At 54.5% G+C, this 18,719-nt stretch overlaps 1 protein-coding gene and 1 long non-coding RNA gene across 3 annotated transcripts; one reads left to right on the top strand and one right to left on the bottom strand.

Annotated features, from left to right (window-relative positions):
• Positions 1 to 4,119: 4,119 nt before the first annotated feature.
• On the top strand, positions 4,120 to 18,621 carry EXTL1 (exostosin like glycosyltransferase 1). 2 transcript variants are annotated; one of them, XM_033227703.1, is made up of 11 exons: positions 4,121 to 5,826; positions 11,400 to 11,493; positions 11,799 to 11,906; positions 12,681 to 12,800; positions 13,323 to 13,455; positions 13,649 to 13,755; positions 14,575 to 14,664; positions 15,413 to 15,499; positions 15,877 to 16,037; positions 17,011 to 17,179; positions 17,340 to 18,621. In XM_033227703.1, the coding sequence occupies exons 1-11, from the start codon at positions 5,048 to 5,050 to the stop codon at positions 17,520 to 17,522; spliced, it is 2,031 nt and encodes a 676-aa protein (XP_033083594.1). In that variant the 5' UTR covers positions 4,121 to 5,047; the 3' UTR covers positions 17,523 to 18,621. The 2 variants fall into 2 exon arrangements, with proteins under 2 accessions (XP_033083595.1, XP_033083594.1); XM_033227704.1 differs by lacking the exon at positions 11,799 to 11,906 and having other exon boundaries at positions 4,120 to 5,826.
• On the bottom strand, positions 7,459 to 17,174 carry LOC117093080. Its single transcript, XR_004441023.1, has 3 exons — positions 17,080 to 17,174; positions 16,650 to 16,790; positions 7,459 to 7,555 (listed from the first exon to the last, which is right to left on the bottom strand). It is a non-coding gene; the product is annotated as an uncharacterized LOC117093080 (long non-coding RNA).
• Positions 18,622 to 18,719: the final 98 nt, after the last annotated feature.

The raw sequence follows: 18,719 nt of genomic DNA, 5'->3' as shown, positions 1-18,719 counted from the left end.
CAATCCTCCTACCTCAACCTCCCGAGTAGCTGGGATTACAGGCATGAGCCACCAGCTCCAATTAATTTTTTTTGTTGTTTTTTTTGTGGAGACAAATACTTTCTATGTTGGCCAGGCTGGTCTCAAACTCCTGGGCTCAAAAGATTGAAGGGGTGGCCCACCTGTGGGCATTTCTCGTTAGGTGGAATGAGAGACTTGAGAAAAGAAATGAGACACAGAGACAAAGTATAGAGAAAGAAAAAGTGGGCCCAGGGGACCGGAGCTCAGCATACAGAGGACCCCCACGCTGGCACCAGTCTCTGAGTTCCCTTAGTATTTATTGATAATTATCTTTACCATCTTAAAGAAAAGGAAGTGGCAGGATAATAGGATCATTGTAGGGAGAAAGTCAGCAGTAAGACATATGAATAAAGTTCTCTGTGATATGAATACGTTTAAGGAAAAGTACTGTGCCTTGATATGCATATGCAAACATCTTCATAAACCTTTTTAGTGCATAAAGAGCAGCATTGCACTAGCAAGTCCCGCCTTTCGCCCTGAGGCGGTTTTCTCCTTTCTCAGTAAACAGAACATACAATCGGGTTTTTTTACCGAGATGTTCCATTGCCCAGGGACGGGCAGGAGACAGATGCTTTTCTTTATCTCAGCTGCCAACCACCGCCAAGAGGCCTTCTTTCCTCTTGTACTGGTCCTCCTCAGCACAGACCCTTCACGGATGTCAGGCTGGGGGACGATCAGGTCTTTCCCTTCCCATGAGGCCATATTTCAGACCATCACATGGGGAGAAACCTTGGACAATGCTAGCTTTCCTAGGCAGAGGTCCCTGCGACCTTTGGCAGTGTGCGTGTCCCTGGGTACTTGAGATTAAGAGAATGGTGATGACTTTTAACCAGCAAGCTGCCTTCAGGTACTTGTTTAACAAAGCACAGCCTGCACAGCCCAAAATCCTTTAAACCTTGAGTCACCACAGCACATATCTCTTGCAAGGACAAGGTTGGGGGTAGGGTCACAGATTAACAGCATCTCAAATACAGAACAAAATGGAGTCTCTTATGTCTACTTCTTTCTATATAGACACAGTAACAGTCTGATCTTTCTTTCCCCCACAAGGATCCTCCTGCCTAAGCCTCCCAAAATGCTAGGATCACACGTGTGAACCACTGTGCCCAGCCTGGACATTTATTCTATTATTGCTGGGGATGAGAAGGAGGTATGAGAACAGACTCCTGAGCTTCTTCCCCAGAATTGTTCCTCTCAGTTTTCCCCATCTCAGTTAATGACAACTCTACCCTGTCTGTGGTGCAGGCCGGACCTCACATCTAATCTATCAGCAATTTGCCCTGGCTTAAAATATACCCAGAATCCAACTACTTCTCATTCATCCCACCCCGCCATTGGTCCCAGCCACTGCCGTGGCTCACTTGCAATACAGCCTGGCCCAGCAGGGCTCCCTGCTGCTGTCCCTGATCCTACAGCCAGCCTCTTCCCTGGAGCCTGAGTCGTGCTGTGAAAACAAGGTCAGAGCGTGCCTATCACGCGACAGGCACACTCCTGCCTCAGAACCTGTGGCCCGGCTGTTCCTCTTGCCTGGAGCTATTTTCCACTAGAAAATATACTTCTTCACTCACTCCTTCACCTTCTCAGAAATTTACACAAATGCCAGGTGTTTTTTGTTTTGTTTTTTTTTTTTTTTTTTGAGGCAGACTCGCTCTGTCGCCCAGGCTGGAGTGTAGTGGCGTGATCTTGGCTCACTGCAACCTCCGCCTCCCGGGTTCAAGCAATTCTCATGTCTCAGCCTCCCAAGTAGCTGGGATTATAGGCATGCGCCACCACACCGGGCTAATTTTTGTATTTTTAGTAGAGATGGGGTCTTGCTTTGTTGGCCAGGCTGGTCTCGAACTCCTGGCCTCAAGTGATCTGCACACTTCAGCCTCCCAAAGTGCTGAGATTACAAATGTGAGCTACTGTACCAGGCCACAAATGCCAGCTTTTTGATGAGGCCTCCCGTGTTTCTGTCTAACATTGCAACCCATCCCATCTCCCCAGCAGTTATTGTCAAATAGCATGAGATATTTATTCATTTTGTTTCTTGCCTATTTCCCCTCCCTGGAGGGTAAGTTCCAGGAGGGCAAGATTTTTTCTGCTTTGCTCACTGCCCTTAAGACCTGCCTGGCCCCACAGTAGGGGTTCATTAAATAGCTGTTGAATGAATGAGAGACTTGTGGGGTGACAGACCAGTCAAAAAGCTGTCCCTGTCTCCAATACTGCCATTTCCTGTCTGTCCCCACACAGACAGCCACAGCGATTTTTCTACAAACCAGATTGCTCTCTTTCAGGTCTTAGGGTAGGTATCACTTCCTTGGAAGCCTTCTCTGGCCCGCTGGGCTAGGCAGCCCCTCTGTGTACTCTCGGGGTACTCTCCCCTCATTCTGTACTTGCCTGCAATTGCCTAGTTCTGTAATTGTCTTCTCCAGGACAGTGAGCTCTGGAGGGTGGGGACGCGTCTGTCTCCCTCCCTGTTGGGAGCTGGAATGGTACAGTGGTTACAGGAGTGTATTACCTGGCTAAGTCATGGGAATTTAGGCAAATTACTTAAGCTCCTTGGGCCTTAAGCTTTCTCCACTGTAAAATGTGGATCATCACAATTTCTCCTTCCTAGGGTTGGGGCAAGGATGAAATGAGCTAATACAAATGAGAGATGCTTGGCACAGGGTAAGTGCAATGAGTGTCAGCTATGATTACTCTTACTCAGGGTCGTGTCCCCTGGCCTAGCTCAGAACCTGGCCCATATTCAACACTCATAAGTGTTTGTTAGATGAATGGATGACTGTGTATGGGGATAGAGGGATGAAGGAATGGCATGAGGACCTAGAGGGGGGCTCTAACCCAGCCTGAGGAGCACTGGAGAAGCTTCCTGTGCGAAGGAAGCTTTCAGCTGACTCCTGCAGGATGAGGTGTTGGCTGGGCACGGTGAGAGGGGGGCGTGCGAAGCGGGAGCAGCCAGTGGCCTGTGTGGGTGCCTCTCGGCAAGGGAAAACTGAGGTGTGCAGGAGCCGCAGTTCATTACTGAGTGGCTGAACGGTTAGTGCCAAGAGCTCAGTGTCCCCTTTGTGGGCCATTTTTAGGACAGTCTCAGGCTGGCTGCTCACCGAGGGCAAAAAGTCCCATGGCGGCTCCCTCGTCTGATCAGCAGCCCTCCAAGATCAAGGGGAGGCACTCAGGGGAAAGGAGGCCACCACTTGTTGAGGGACCCCAGGGGACAGGCCTGGGTCAACCTGGCAACCCATTCCTGGCTTCAATTATGCCCATCCCAGAGATAAGGTGACAGAGGCCCCACACTCCCGAGGCAGTCAGGGGAAAAGGCGGAGCCCACTCAAGTCTGCCGACTCCCTGTGCCTTCCCTCATCAGCCCAGGACTCCTCGTGGCCAGAGTGTGTCTCCCCCGTCACCCCAGAGATTCCTCAGTGGCTGACATCACCCACTCCTGACTCCCCTCACAGGGCACTGACCAGGGAAATCCCTGTATGGGGTCTGGACTAATGGAGAGTCAAGTGCAGGAAGAACTTTCCATAAGGACTGGAGCAAAAGGCTGGGAATTGGAGGAGATCGGGGGTGGGGCTGCTGAAGGAAAAGAGACCAATCCTGGGGACAGTTGGGGACACCTTACCCAATTCTGCCACCCCCACCCCTTAATTCCTCACTCGTCTCATCTGTTGACCTTCTCATCTGCTGATTCGGAGATTCCTTACACTCAGGTTCTGACCTCCACTGACTCTGATGGCCCACAGCAGATGCAGGGTCTAGTTTTTGCTCCAGCCACAGAGCCCACAGCTGGGGTGGCCGCCGATCAGTGCTCAGGAGCTCAGGATTCAAATCCCCACCCTGCCGCTTCTTAGCTGGGTCACCTTAGAAAGAGTTCACCTCCTCTCTGTGCTTTCCTTATCTGTAAGAAATGACAGGTAAATCTCTGCCTTGGAGGGTGGTTGGAGGACTGAGAGACAGAGGCTGTGATAGCTCATGGACAGCTGTGAGTTGCGGTACTTGATGGTTTGATGAGCAGTTGAGGAAACTGGTTTGAAAGGGGTTAAAAGGAGACCCTGCCTCCCAGCCAGGAGCGAATCAGGGCTGGCAGGGGAGGAGCCAGGCTGCTGCTAAGGAAAGAGATCTAGATGGGCCAGATGCCGACTGGAGAGGGACGGGAGAAGACACCGTAGGGTTTGGGGGGCTTGGCACAGCGGCCCTGGCCCCTGCACTATGATAGGTCCAAGCCAGATGGTGCAGGGCAGCTGCTGGGCTGCGGGGAAGAGGGGCTGCACTTCCTGAGCTGGTGCAGTGGCAGAGTTGATGAGGACCAGGACCCCGAACCTGCCTGGCCATCCAAGGCGGGGGACACCGGCTGCACCCAGGCTGTGACCTCAGCTGACTCCGATGATCCACATGGGACGCAGGGTCTAATTTTAGCTCCAGCCACAGGGGCCACAGTCCAGGAGTGTCTGCCAGCGGGCACAGGGGCAGCCAGGGCTGCTCAGGCAAGGGGAGGAGCGGGAAGACCAGCCCAGCTCCCTCCAGCCCGTCCCTGGCCAAGCCGCCCCTTGTGGGAGCTCTGACTGGTCCCCATGGCCTGGCAGACAGCCTTCCTCTCAGTTGAGGGCAAGGTCAAGGGGTGCAGCCAGGAGGTCAGGGGGACACGGCCCTGCATTCTGGACAGGGGTTGTGTCAGCCAGAGCAGTGCCCAGGGGCAGGGGTCCCTGCTGGGAGGGCAAAGGCTGGCTTGGTTGTCTAAAGGCCAAGAAGGCAGAGTCCTGAGAGCAGGGGGGCCAGGCCAGCAAGCTGGGTCCCACCTGGCCTCCTCCTGCCTAGCTGGTGACCCACTGTCTGACCTTAGACAGGCAGCCTGGTCTCAATGGGCCTCAGTCTTCCCATCTGTACAATGAGAGGGCAGGACTAGCAGGTGGGTCCCAGCTCTGGTCGCCCGCCCCAGGCCCTGCTCTTCCTGCTTGCTGGCAGAGGCCTCCCAGCTTCCCCAGCCCTGACTGTGGGTGGCCACATGCAGTCGTGGAGGAGAAGAAAGTCCCTCTGGCTGGCACTGTCAGCCTCCTGGCTCCTGCTTGCCCTGCTGGGAGGCTTCTCCCTTCTCCGCCTGGCATTGCCTCCCAGACCTCGGCCTGGGGCTTCCCAAGGCTGGCCGCGCTGGCTGGACGCAGAGCTCCTGCAGAGCTTCTCCCAGGCTGGAGAGCTCCCAGAAGATGCCGCTTCACCTCCTCAAGCCCCTCATGGTGGCAGCTGCAACTGGGGAGCCTGCTTTGACACCTCGAAGTGCAGGGGCGATGGCCTTAAGGTATTCGTGTACCCAGCTCCTGGACCGATCTCTGAGACTCATCACAGGATCCTGGCTTCCATTGAGGGCTCTCGCTTCCACACATTCAGCCCTGCTGGGGCCTGCCTCCTCCTCCTCCTCAGCCTGGATGCCCAGACTGGAGAGTGCAGCTCAATGCCTCTGCAATGGAACAGGGGCAGGAACCATCTGGTCCTCCGTCTCCACCCAGCTCCCTGCCCCAAGACCTTCCAGCTGGGACAGGCTATGGTAGCTGAGGCCAGCCCTACGGTGGACTCCTTCCGGCCTGGCTTTGATGTGGCCCTCCCTTTTCTCCCTGAAGCCCACCCGTTGCGAGGTGGGGCTCCTGGCCAGCTGCAGCAACACAGCCCCCAGCCCGGGATAGCCCTGCTAGCCGTGGAAGAGGAGAGGGGTGGGTGGCGCACAGCAGACACCGGCTCCTCTGCCTGCCCCTGGGATGCACACTGTGAGCAAGACCCACGATCTAGGCAGTAAGTGAAACTTTTGCCTTGGGGGCCGGATGGGAGGGGGCTGGAATAGACGCCAAGCCCAGAGACGAGGGCAGAAGACAGGACTGAGATGGGAGAACCAGGTAGTCCTGGCAGACTTAGGCCTCAGCTGCAGCAGGTGGGAGCCAAGTTAGATGGCAGAAAGCACTTCCATTAAGATGGGGACTTGACACAAGGGGTGTCTAAGGTAGGTTTTGGAATTTTCCCCTGGGGGTCTTTCAAAACATAAAACATGACTCATTCCAAACCTCCTACCCTAAGATTTTTTTTTCCCCACATACACTTGTATAGTGCTTTACTCTGTGCTAAGCACTTTTATAAATAATGATTATAATAAAATATGCTAGTTGTTAGCATTTAAGTGTTTGTGTACCAGACATGAAAGCTCAGACAGGTTAAGTAATTTTCCTGAGGCCACCCAGCCGGAAAGAGCCAGTATTTTGATCCAGAATTGCCTATCTCCAAAGCCTTCAGTATGAGAATTCTGAGTTTTAAGCAGAAGTTTATGATCAACCTCATCAAATGCCTCAGAGGGGCCTCACAGTCACAGCTGGAAGCTGCTCCTGTGTCTAATTTTGGGGATTAACCTCTCAAGGAAACAGCCTTTGGTTCTAGCAAATATGACGTAGGTCAGGTCTGAAGAAGAATTTCCTGCCAGTGAGAGGCCCTTGACATATAAGTGGCTGGGGGCCTGTGGGACATGGTGAGCTTGCGCGGAAACTCTTTTCCACCTGGGCTAGTTGGGGGGATGAGCCTCAGGTGATAGTTATCCCCTAAGTACTCTAACCCCTCTGTGTCCCCAGCAGGCCAGCAGCCTCCAAAGGCGAGCTGGGCAGGCAAGAATGAGAGTCCTGAGGCTGTCCAGGGACCCGGTGGCAGAGGGTTCCTTCTGAATCCCGCCCCTCCCGGGGCAGACCTGAGTAGGGAACTATCACTCTGGTATCCTCCCTTTGCTCCTCCCTCAGGTCTCTCTCTCTGTTCTCTGCTGGAACAACATCAGCTATTCTGAGCTCCACTCCCTCCCAGGAATTCTTGCCTCTGCTTGAGGCTCCTGGGACTTGTCTCAGCCAAAGGGCTCTTGTGGGAATGGGATCCTTCCACCTCCTGAGGGTACAGGCAGCCCTCACAGCCAGGAGTAAGAACGGACTTGCCCGATCAGCCCCAGGGTCCTTCTGCCGGGACCCATCCCTAATGGTCTCCAGGGCGGGAACCTGAAAAGTCAGGGATCTCACCCGAGCCCCTGCAGCTCAGAGCTCAGGCAGAAGCTCATTTTGGGCAACAAGGCTCTCCCTTTGCCATGCCCTCCCTCACTTTTCTGATGAGGCACTCGGGTACTCTTGCTTGCAGGAAGTTCTTTTTTCAGCTGACTTTAGTTATCGCTAAGCACAGTTCATTGTTGATGAACCTGAAAGTGATTTCAGCCTGAACTTCTCTGAAAAACTGGAAGTTAGAGAACTGCGCGCAGCAGGTAGGCACTCATTAACTGTTTACTAATGGATCTGAAATTGGCCAGAGCTGCCCACAGTTTTCTAATTAGCATGGGTCACCCTCTGAGTAGCATTTTTGATAAGTTTTATTTCCCGGGGGCGAAGCTTGGCAGTCTTGTCCTCTGACCTTCAAGTTTTGTCTTTGGCCTCAGCCTCCCTGAAGGTGACAGGACTTGTCATCTCTGGAGTGGCTTGATCCTCACTTTCTCCGAAGTGCCAGGCAGCTGCCTGGGCCAGACAGTGTAGGGACAGAGTGAGAGAGATAGCTTGAATAAACAAGTGCCGGCCAGAGAAAGAGGCCATTCACAGCCCCTGCCACCGCCCCACATTCACTCAGCCGGGCGAGAGTGGGGAGGGGAGGAGGCTACATTTAAGGAGTGCCTGGCTTGGGCCAGGTGCTGTGCCAGGCACTTTACCTAAGTCACTGCTGATCCTGTCATGCAGCCTTCAAGGGAGGTATTATTATCTCCATTTCAGGGAATGGAAAACTGAGGCCCAGAGAGTGGAGTAGCCCAGGGTGACAAGGTTCCCTGTTCTCCATGGGCCCCTCACTTTTCTAATCAGGCGCTTGGAAGCAGTGGAGTTGGGATTCAGCCCTGTACTTCTGGCTCCAAAGCCCATGTTTTTCCACCTTGGTTGAATGGTCTCTTGTTGCTTTGGAATATATCTCCACCCCTTCAAACTGTTATTTATTCATTTTTATGAATAGGTAATTCATTCACATGGTACAAAATTCCAAAGGCACAAAAGGGCATAGAGTGAAAAGCCTCCCTTCTATCCCTGTCTCCCGGCCACCCAGTTTTCCTGCCTGGAGCCAAACACCGCTTCCAGTTTCTTATGTGTCTTTTCTGAGAAACTCTGCATGTGTACAAGCGATATGTATATTCTCCCCCATTTTTAAACATAAATTTGATGCATGCTTTAAAATCCCCCAGGCTGTATCCATTGGGAACAAGGGGCGCAGTCAGTACCTAGGGCCCATGATACTTTTATAGGCTCATGAAAATATTTTCATTTTTTGAAAATCAGGGCTGGGCACAGGGGCTCACGCCTGTGATCCCAGCACTTTGGGAGGCTGAGGCGTGTGGATTGCCTGAGCTTAGGCAACATGGTGAGACCCTGTCTCTACAAAAATTACAAACATTAGCTGGGTGTGGTGATGCAAGCCTGTAGTCCCACTACTTGGGAGGCTGAGGTGAGAGGAGCGCTTGAGCCCAGGGGGTCAAGGCTGCAGTGAGATAATGCCACTGCACTCCAGCCTGGGCAGCAGAGTGAGAAAGACCCCGTCTCAAAAAAAAAAAAAAAAAAAAAAAACACAGCAGAATTAAAAATGAACTTTCAGGGAGAAGAAAAAAATTTAGTAGAGATAGGGTTTCACCATGTTGCTCAGGCTGGTCTCAAACTCCTGACTTCAAATGATCCGCCTGCCTCAGCCTCCCAAAGTGCTGAGATTACAGGCATGAGCCACGGTGCCCAGCAGAAAATGTTTTAATATATAATATTGCTTGTTTTTATACCAACACAGTTATCAACTATATTCTTTTTTTGTGGCAGGAGGGACTGTGAAGGCCGAAGTGCCTAGGGCACATGGAAGTCACAATGTGGCCTTGCCTATGGCCAGGCCCTAGTAGAGCACTGAGGCCATGGGCACAGCCACACTGACCACCCTTGGGTACTGAGGCCCTGAGTCTATGGCAGGTACCTTATGTGGTCACAGAAGCCTAAGACTTCTTTAGTGGTCACCACATAGATGCACAAGTTTTCTCTGTAACACACTCCCTGTTCCCCGCCAAAGGTGCTCATCCAGACTCTGCTTATTTACCTTTACTGATGGGGAACTCACCACCTCCAAAGACCGCCCACTGGCTGCACTCTCAGCCAGCTCCATCACTAGAATTTCTGCTGAAATTGACCTCCCAGATACCTGGTCTCTTGGTCCCACATCTATTCCCTAGTGTCACACTGAGCATTCGGCAGCACCCACTGAGCTCCCATTCTCCACCAGGCACTCTGCTAGGCCCTGGGCATACTGAGATGGGGGAGGTACAGCCCCATCCTCAAGGAGCTCAGCCTTGTAGGAGAGACAGGCAAGTCAATTGTTTGACATTGTTAAGCAGAGAGAGGCTGCACCGGCTGCCTACCTGGCTCCTCTACTCAAGAGCTGTGTGACCTCTTTTGGTTTCAGTTTTCTCATCTGTAAAATGAGATAATAACAGTGCATACCTCCCCTCCTATCTCATAGAGGTGCTGTGAGAATGAACTGAGTTAATACAAAGCACTTAAAACAGTGCCGGAGCAAATTACATACTCAATATAGGTTAGCTTGGATCATTACTACTGCAGTCCACCGGGAGGTGGGAGCAGAGAGAACCATCTCTGGAGACATCAAGGAGGGCTTCCCAGAGAAGGTGATGTTTCAGCTTACACATTAAGACAGCGTAGGAAAAGGCCAGGTGTGGTGGCTTATATCTGTAATCTCAACACTTTGGGAGACTGAGGCAGGAGGATCACTTGAGGCCAGGAGTTTGAGACAGCCTGGGCAACACAGAGAGACCCCATCTCTACAAAACAAAAACAAAAACAGACACTGTAGCACATGCCTGTAGTCCCAGCTACTCAAGAGGCTGAGGCAGGAGAATTGCTTGATCCCGGGAAGTCGAGGCTGCAGTGAGCTGTGATGGCACCACTGTACTCCAGGCTGGGTGACAGAACAAGAGCTTGTCTGAGAAGAAAAAGATGAGTAGGAGGACTTCCTCAGGCTGACAAGGCAGGGAGGGGCCCTCCAGTGTGAGGGAGAAGAGATCTTAAAGGCACAGAGGATCAAGGGAGGTTAAGGATCAGTGGTGCAGTTTATTCAGCCTTAACCTAGAGGTTTTCAGTTCCTTAGAGGTTGACTTGGGGGTGAAGGGGGCTGTACCTGGTTGGCTTCTGCTGTGGCAGAATGAGGTGAAGGGTGTCCTGGTGGTTACTTGTGGCTTCTTCCAGGGAGGGCCTAGTGGACACTTAAGCATGGAGGGAGGAGAAAGAAGGCTGGGGTCCCCTGGGAGACCCCTAAAGCAGCGGCTCTGGGGTGGTTCAGGTAACTCGGAGTCAGGAGCTGGCACATCTCTGCTCTAGTCCCAGCTCCATCCCAACCCTATCTGTGACCCTGAGCTGGTCCTTGGGTCTCTCTGGGCCTCAGTTTCCCCATCTGTTCAATGGGGCAAGGCCCCGAGGCTGCCTAAGTACTCCCAGGTCTGCTTCTTGGAGGTTTAGGCTCAGAGCCAAGCAGGCTGTAACTGAGGAGGGTCCTAGGACCCCCAGGGCCATAGTCATGAGTCCCACACTGAGCAGGCCTGTGTCCTGGTCCCTCCCTTTATCCCTCCCCCGACTGGGTCACAGGCGATGGTCCCCTGGGTGGACAATTGCAGGGGGTGGCTCTGAGGAGGCTGGGACTCCTGCCCTCCCCCACAGGCACACACAGCCTGAGTGTGGCCCTGGGCTGTGGCGGTGGGGGGGTAGGTGGGAGGAACAGAAGAGGCCTGTCCTCTGGGCCAGGGGGCCTCTGGGCAGCAGCTTCCTGTGTGGTTCCAGGCTGGGGGCCCAGCCCACCTCATGACAGAGGAGCCTTTCTTGGGTCTGGCTTTCAGCGTAGGGGAGGGCTAGGCTCAGAGGCCACGCAGGCAAGGGGTGCTGAAAGTCTGCCTGTGGCCGAGTGGGGGAGGGCAGACGTGCATGTCTAAGTCAGGCAGGGCCTTGGAAACATCAGCGCCCTCTGCCTCCCATTTTACAGATGAGGAAACTGAGGTCAGAGAAAGGCAAGGGAGGTCTCTAAGGCCACTGAGGGAAGAGGCAGAGCTAGAATGCAGGGCTCCTGCCTCTTAGTCCAACCGCAGACGCGTGGCCGGTGTGAGGCTTGTGTTTGTGTGTGTCAGTGTGTGACTGTGCGTATGCATGAGTGGGTTTGCACATTTGGGAGTGTGGGTGTGGGGTACAGGGGTGTGGGGTGCTCCCATTGAGGGAGCCCAGTGGGGCGAAGGGCACTGTCTAAGCTCATGTGTACTGGGACCTTCCTGTGTGTCTCTTTAGGACCCAGCGCCGGGAGACTCTGCCCAATGCCACCTTCTGCCTCATCTCTGGCCACCGTCCAGAAGCTGCCTCGCGCTTCCTCCAAGCCCTGCAGGTACAACCCCAATTTGAGCATCACCTGTCCTCTGTCCCTCAGCACTCATGAGCTGGCTGGGTCCAGGCCAATGAGAAGGAGCAGTGAGCTGCCTGCCCCTTTACTCCTGGACTCAGGTGTGCCTGTGTCCCCATTCACTGCACACCCTGCAGAACAACCATAACCTCTCTTCCCTGGAACACCCCCATGTTCCTGTCCTCTTTGCCCCTTGCCCCCAACAGCAGCAGCTACTGACTTGGAACTGGGTGGGGGGTGAGTATGTGCAGGGTGGGGCTGGGCTCCCCAGTGACCTCCCCGCCCCCCAGGCCGGCTGCATCCCAGTGCTTCTCAGTCCCCGCTGGGAGCTGCCCTTCTCCGAGGTCATCGACTGGACCAAGGCAGCCATCGTAGCTGATGAGAGGCTCCCACTTCAGGTAGCTCAGAGCCCTGCCCACAGGGTGGGAACTGGACCCAGGACAGGGGAGGGACCCAGAATCCTGAATCGAGGCTGGCCTCCGTCCTCACTCCTGTCTGCCTTGTATGGATACTGATGAATTTCTCCTAGCACCAAGTCTCCCCTCTGGGGCTCCCAGAGGATCCGATGGAGCTAGAGATTCCTAAGGGCTCTGAGAGCAAGTCCTGATCCTCTTGCAGCCTCAGTTTTCCCATCTCTACAACAGGATGAGCTAGACCAGACAATCCCCATGGGCCCAGCTCCAATGGCCTATGACTTTTTAAATACCAATTTAGGGGAAGGGTACAAAAAAATTCAAACTCAGAGCGCCTCCATGGGGACTGGAGTGGGAAAGCAAAATGCATGGAGATTTTTCCATCTGATGAAACGAATTCTGTCCAGCTCTGAAAAATGTATGTGTGACCTGCCTTGAATCCCCTGAGAATGGTAGAGGGGGTTAATAGTAATTACCATTTATTTATGGAGCCTCTACAATGTACTAAGCAATTAATGAGCAAATACTCAGAGAGGTTAAACAGCTCGACCACAGTCACATGGTTACCAAGTGGCATTCAGACCCAACTCTCTGTGTGACCCCTGAACGCTGCTGCTGCTTTTTTTTTTTTTTGGAGATAGGGTCTTGCTCTGTTGCTCGGGCTGGAGTGCAGTGGCATAAATATGGCTCACTGCAGCCTCGACTTCCTGGGCTCAAAATTGCTCTATTATCTGGCACTTTTATCCCTCTCTGCCCCAGGTCCTGGCTGCCCTCCAGGAGATGTCCCCTGCACGGGTCCTCGCCCTGCGTCAGCAGACCCAGTTTCTATGGGATGCCTACTTCTCCTCGGTGGAGAAGGTCATCCATACCACTCTGGAGGTGAGGGGCTCACCTGATGGGGGTCCTGGCCCTTGACTCCTGCTCCATCCCTGTCACCTCTCCATACTTCTCTGTCCCAGTGTTTGGGGACACCCCCACTCCTTGAAGATGGTCCTGGGATGAATCTGAGACTTGGCTGTGAGATTTGGGGCAAGTTTCTTCTCCAATCTTGGCCTCAGTTTCCCCATCTGTAGAGAAGACTGCTGTAGCAAATAGATTTCAAAGCACGTGCCAATGCCAATTGACTACTGACGGCTGCCTGGGGTGCTATGTTTGGAGGGATTCTGAGTCCTGAAAAATGTCACGACCCGTTAGTGTCATGAGTGAGGAAGGAAGGGGAAGCAGTGACCCTGCCATCTCCCACCTCTGGAGCAACATCATGGAGTGCCCCCTACTCTAGACCTCAGCTTCTGACCCCAGAGGACTGGTGATGCAGTTGTCACCCTCCCCAGAGCCTGGAAGGGGAGGTGTGGCCATGGACACACAGGCCACTCGCTCTGCTCAGCTCCTCTCTCATTTCAGGTTATTCAGGACCGGATCTTTGGAACATCAGCTCACCCCTCGCTGCTGTGGAATAGCCCCCCAGGGGCACTCCTGGCTCTGTCTACTTTTTCCACAAGCCCCCAGGACTTCCCCTTCTACCACCTGCAACAGGGTATGCCCTGGGATGGGACAACCTGAAGTCCCCTCAGCTCTACCTAGGGCTGCCCCAGCCTCATCTGGAGAGCCCCACCAAGACCCTTCCCAAGCCCTGACATTTCTCCTGGCCCCCGGGATTCCCTACTCAGGTGGCTCTTCATGGGGTTCTATTCCCTCCCACCCTAATAGCCTGTGTCTCATTCCCCCAGGCTCCCGCCCTGAGGGCAGATTCAGCGCCCTGATCTGGGTGGGGCCCCCCGGTCAGCCCCCTCTGAAGCTCATCCAGGCGGTGGCAGGCTCCCAGCACTGTGCCCAGGTCTGCCCCCTTCCCAGCTGGAGTCCTGGGATCCAGGGTGGGGGCAAGGACAGGGCAGGGCCCTGAAGACTTCCAGACCCCAAGGATGACCACTCATTTTAAGGGGAGGAATGGGGACGATTTCCAAGTGTTCTTGCTACCTTCTTCTGTAACTCCCAAGATTCTGTTGCCTCTTCCCCATGGAAACTGATGAAGCCATGTGAAAAGCAGGGTGTCTCTTAGGGAGGCTGGAGAAGGAAACATTCATTCCTTTACTCAGCAGTCATTTTCTGAGCACTAGGTTGTGGGCTTCATGCTGAGCAGGGAAAAAGCAGGGAAGGATCCTGCCCAGAGATTCAGACTGGGTTAGCATTTTCTGGCACACAGACTGTCAAGTCTTACTTCTAGAGAAGACAGATAGACTCATAAGAGTCCTTGCAGAGGAAGCGAAGCAGTTAGCTCAGCCAGGGTGCACACGGGACGGCTTGAAACAGGCCATTGAGCTGGGCTGGGAGTCATAAAAGAGCCTGAGGAAGAGAATGAAGGCTTCGAGAAAAGATGGGGATGGAGCATGGAGTCAGGGCCCAGGCTAGGGACTACCACAGACAACTCTCTTGAGTTCTAAAGCCATAGGTCACTACCCTCATGTCACCAGAATTCCTGCCTTCTACAAGCCCAGAGGCAAGGAGAGAGCAGTGATGAACTAAACCCTTCTCCCATGTGCAGCTTATAAAATTGACTTCTCAAACTTCTTCCACCTTGAGAAAGATCACTCCTGCCCCCTGCAACCCACCTTCTGCCCTAGACCCCAGACTTCAGGAACAACCCCCTATCCTCTAGATCTTGGTTCTCTGGAGCAATGAGAGGCCACTCCCATCCAGTTGGCCGGAGACAGCCATGCCCTTGACAGTCATTGATGGGCACAGGAAGGTAAGGGCTGAGGAGAGCCATGAAAGGGGTGGGCCCATGCTGGGAGCTGGGGGAGGGCACCCATGGGTGTTTTATGAATACTTGGACCTGAGCCGCAGTTGAGGCTGAAGAATGACACAGTAGGTTTCAGCTGCAGGGCTAATAGTAATGATTCTCTTCCCTCCCTGGTCCCTGTGAATTGTGCTTCCAGAGCACGGGGGCTTATGTGATGCAGGAAGACAGAGGAGTGCGCTGATATCTCAGATGAGGAACAGAGGAGAAACCTGGGATCTTGAGAAAATATGCACCAAGGGCAGCACACTGGGCCAGGAAGGGGAGGCTTCTGGGAACCGTGGTTGGTGTGAACCACCTGCCTGCCACATGGTTGTGGGCAAGTCCCTTCATCTCTCTAGATCTGTTTCTTTCAAATGAGGGATGTTTGACACTCCTCCCACAGTTGATGCAACAGTATGACAATGGAGGAATCCCAAGATGTCAAAATTGGAAGGGCCCCTAGAGACCAACTGCCCCATTTTACCAAAGGGGAAACTGAAATCCAGAGAGGTCAAATGAGCTGCCCAGGTCACAAAACGAGCTCTGCACTGCCTTGCCATATTCGAGGCCCAGGCGTCTACACTGTGCCTGAAGGGAGGCTTTATTCATGGCCCAGGCGTCTACACTGTGCCTGATTGGCTCCTACTTATTGGATGGGGGTGGGGGGAAGGTTCCAGTGACTGAGTCCCCCCCGCCCCGCCCCTTCTCCCTGCAGGTTAGTGATCGCTTCTTCCCATACAGCACCATCAGAACAGATGCCATCCTCAGCCTTGATGCCCACAGCAGTCTTTCCACAAGTGAGGTGAGGCTGGGCCCAAGAGAAGCCCAGTATGGGTGGACACAGCCAGAGGGCCCCGGCAGCCCCTCAGGTTCCCAGGGTTGAGGGGACCCCAGGTCATGAGGTCCAACCTCTTGCATTTGAAACCACCCCAGCAAGCCAGGCAGCCTCCTCTTTAGGAGTCTCGTTGAGGCTTTCCACGGACTCTTTTGAGAAATTGTTTTTGTGGCCCTTAGAAGCTTTCATGCCATACTTCCAGCCAATTCTAAGCCATGGCTCCCACCTCCTCTCCCCTGAGTCCTGCCCTGGCCCCTCAGCCAGGCTGGCCCTGCCTCCATCTCTCTGGATGTTCTAGGCATTTAGGAGGTCCTTCCTCACAGCTTACTTGAGTCCCTCTCCAGGTGGACTTTGCCTTTGTGGTGTGGCAGAGCTTCCCAGAGCGGATGGTGGGCTTCCTGACATCAAGCCATTTCTGGGATGAGGCCCATGGTGGCTGGGGCTACACTGCTGAGAGGACCAACGAATTCTCCATGGTTCTCACCACAGCCGCCTTCTACCATAGGTACAGACCCCCACCCTGCCCAGGGATCAGAGGATCAGAGGACTAAAGACCCCCACCCTGAATGGAGTAGGGTGGCCTAGACCCCAGGGATCCAGGTTCAAGGCCCAGATCTGCCACTTCCCAGCTGTGGGATCCTGGGCAAATCTCCTCACTTCTCTAGAGTTTGTTTTCTCATCTGTAAAATGGGATGGATTCACCTCCCAGGGCTGGTGTGAACATTAAATGAAGTCCCTGGCACGGAGGTTCCACAAATGGTAGCTATTGTTATTTTAAGTAGAGCCATGCAGTGAGTAAGGGCAGTGTGTGGGTTTGCTGGGGGTAGGGTGACAAGAGAATAGTACTGATGCTTTATAAATGTGGATGTGATGAGTTGGGGAACATCCCAGGCCTTCCAGAAGCTGTCTGAAGTGCTCTGGTCTTGGGACAGGGACTGAATTCTGTAAGACCTCTTTAGAGGTGTTCCTTAAACATGTTTAAATCAAATATGCATAACCTGGAACCTCTTGTAAATTACTCAGGAACTCTGCAGGGAATTCTCAGTAGAGTAGTGAATAACCTAATGTCTGCGAGGTGAAGTTGGCCTGTCTGAGGGCCGTGTGAAGTGAGACTTACCCGAAGCAGTATCAGCCTGGTTCATCCACAACTGTTCTTTGGGCTTCCATGTTTGATGGCTTTGAAACCAGCTGATCCCAACCCATCTAATTCTGGCTCTGGGTTCAGAGCTCAGAGCCCAAGGATGGGTGCCCCAAGGAGCTGTGAGAGAGAGGGCAGGGAACACATCACTGACTGCAGATGAGCCACGGGGCCCACAGCACAGTGGAGAGCTGTTCACGCCAGGGATGGGAGCTCTCTGAGGCAGCCAGGCTCAGAGGCTTGGGGATGGGGGTCAAAGGGAGAGGTGAGGTCAGGAGGGTAGAGAATGGGGCCTGGGGATGAATTTGGCTGCAGCCTCCCCGTCTTTTCCCTTGCCCAGGTATTACCACACTCTCTTCACCCACTCCCTGCCCAAGGTTCTGAGGACCCTGGCAGATGAGGCACCCACCTGTGTGGACGTCCTGATGAATTTCCTAGTAGCAGCAGTCACCAAGCTGCCCCCTATCAAGGTGCCCTATAGCAAGCAACGCCAGGAGGCTGCTCCACTGGTGAGGGCTGAGGCTGACTGGTCGGAAATGGCAGGGATTGGGCAGGGGTGGCGGGGAGGATTCCCTCTCACTGTCTAATACCAGTCTTTCTTGCTGCACGGGCGTGGGGAGTTCGGAAGGGCAGAGAAGCCTGTTAACCCATTGCTTCTTTCCCTCTTAGGCCTCCGGGGGCCCGGGGCCCAGGCCAAAGCCGCAGGCCCCAGCCCCCGACTGCGTCAACCAGATAGCGGCAGCGTTCGGCCACATGCCGTTGCTGTCCTCTCGTCTGCGTCTGGACCCGGTGCTGTTTAAGGACCCGGTGTCCGTGCAGCGCAAGAAGTACCGCAGCCTGGAGAAGCCCTAGGGGGCGACCCGCGGAGACCCCAGCGGAGGTCCTAGCCCAGCTCCCAGGGGAAGCGACACCTGCCTGCGCCTCCGCCCTTGGGACACAGAACCTATCATGGCAGCCAGCGGGCCCACACGTCGGATCCCGGTTGGCCAGTCACAACCGGGGGGCGTGGCCTTACCTTCTCCCGCCCGCCCGCCCGCCCTCGGCCGCGGAGCCTAGGTGCAGGCTCAGCCTGGCGCCCGGAGCGCCGCTCTCCGCTTCTCCACCCGGCTAACTTCTGTTTGTCTTTCAGAGCATTGCCGCCTCCAGGGACATTGCCTGGCCCTCCTCCCCGCCCCCGATGGGTTCACCGGTCTCCTTAGCGCTTTCGCAGCCCAGTGTTTGCCACAGTTCCCGCATGGTCAGGCCCCAGGACTGGCTTGCGAGCCCCGGGGGTCTGGTCGTTTCCTGTCCTTTTCTCTCTGGCTAGGCAGATGTGCCGCAAATATTTGACGAATAGGTGGATGGCAGACATTAACTGCGTGCCTGGCCCTATGCGGGCGGCAGCGGGACAGGGTGAGCGGAGAAACAGAACTGCCTCCCCACCCCATTCCTAGGATTCCTAGTCCGGGGAAGGTAGCTGCCCAAAGACGCCTAGGTTGTCAGGTTCACTCCTTGAGCCTCAGCCAAGGAGCAGAGGGGTGCGGGTAAACGATGAGTGGGCGAGGAAAGCAGGACGGGAACAAGTGGCCGGCCCCGCCCTGTACGGCGCGCGCCGGCGGCTCAGCCTCTGCCGTCTGCCCTGCACTATCGACGCTGACCACTAGAGGTCAGCGCCGCGCCGCACTCGTCACCCCCATGGCCAGAGGGCGGCCGGGGTGTGGAGGGTGAGCGCTGTGGGCAGCTCGGGGGCTGAAAGCTGGGAAGAGGAATCTGAAGAACAGCCCCATCTCTTTGGCCTGCACACTTGGAACTCAGAAGGGACTGTTTCTAGGTGGACTGGGCGCGAGCGGTACTGTCCCCAGAGGTATAGGTGAGGATGGAGTGAGGGAGGGGACACTAGGTCCTCCGGGGTTCACCCACCTGGAACTGGAATTATCACTTCCGAAATAAAGCGCGTGTCCTTGCCCCCTCATGCTCCAGGCTATAAATACCCTTACAGCAGCTGCTCGAGGGAGGGGCTAGGGCTCAGGGCTCGCCAGGGAGCGCGAGCGACTCCAGAGGGTGAGGGTG

Source organism: Trachypithecus francoisi, unplaced genomic scaffold, assembly GCF_009764315.1.
Source record: "Trachypithecus francoisi isolate TF-2019V2 unplaced genomic scaffold, Tfra_2.0 Lachesis_group12, whole genome shotgun sequence".
Classification (NCBI taxonomy): Eukaryota; Metazoa; Chordata; class Mammalia; order Primates; family Cercopithecidae; genus Trachypithecus; species Trachypithecus francoisi.
This window is presented reverse-complemented; position numbering and strand designations above follow the sequence as displayed.

What these genes read in the sequence shown, in the direction of transcription:
- EXTL1 (XM_033227703.1), top strand. Translation starts at nt 5,048, where the DNA reads ATGCAGTCGTGGAGGAGAAGAAAGTCCCTCTGGCTGGCACTGTCAGCC. An exon ending in CTTCTACCACCTGCAACAGG is followed by an intron (nt 13,456 to 13,648) that starts GTATGCCCTGGG and finishes TCATTCCCCCAG; the next exon opens with GCTCCCGCCCTGAGGGCAGA. An exon ending in GCAGTCTTTCCACAAGTGAG is followed by an intron (nt 15,500 to 15,876) that starts GTGAGGCTGGGC and finishes GTCCCTCTCCAG; the next exon opens with GTGGACTTTGCCTTTGTGGT.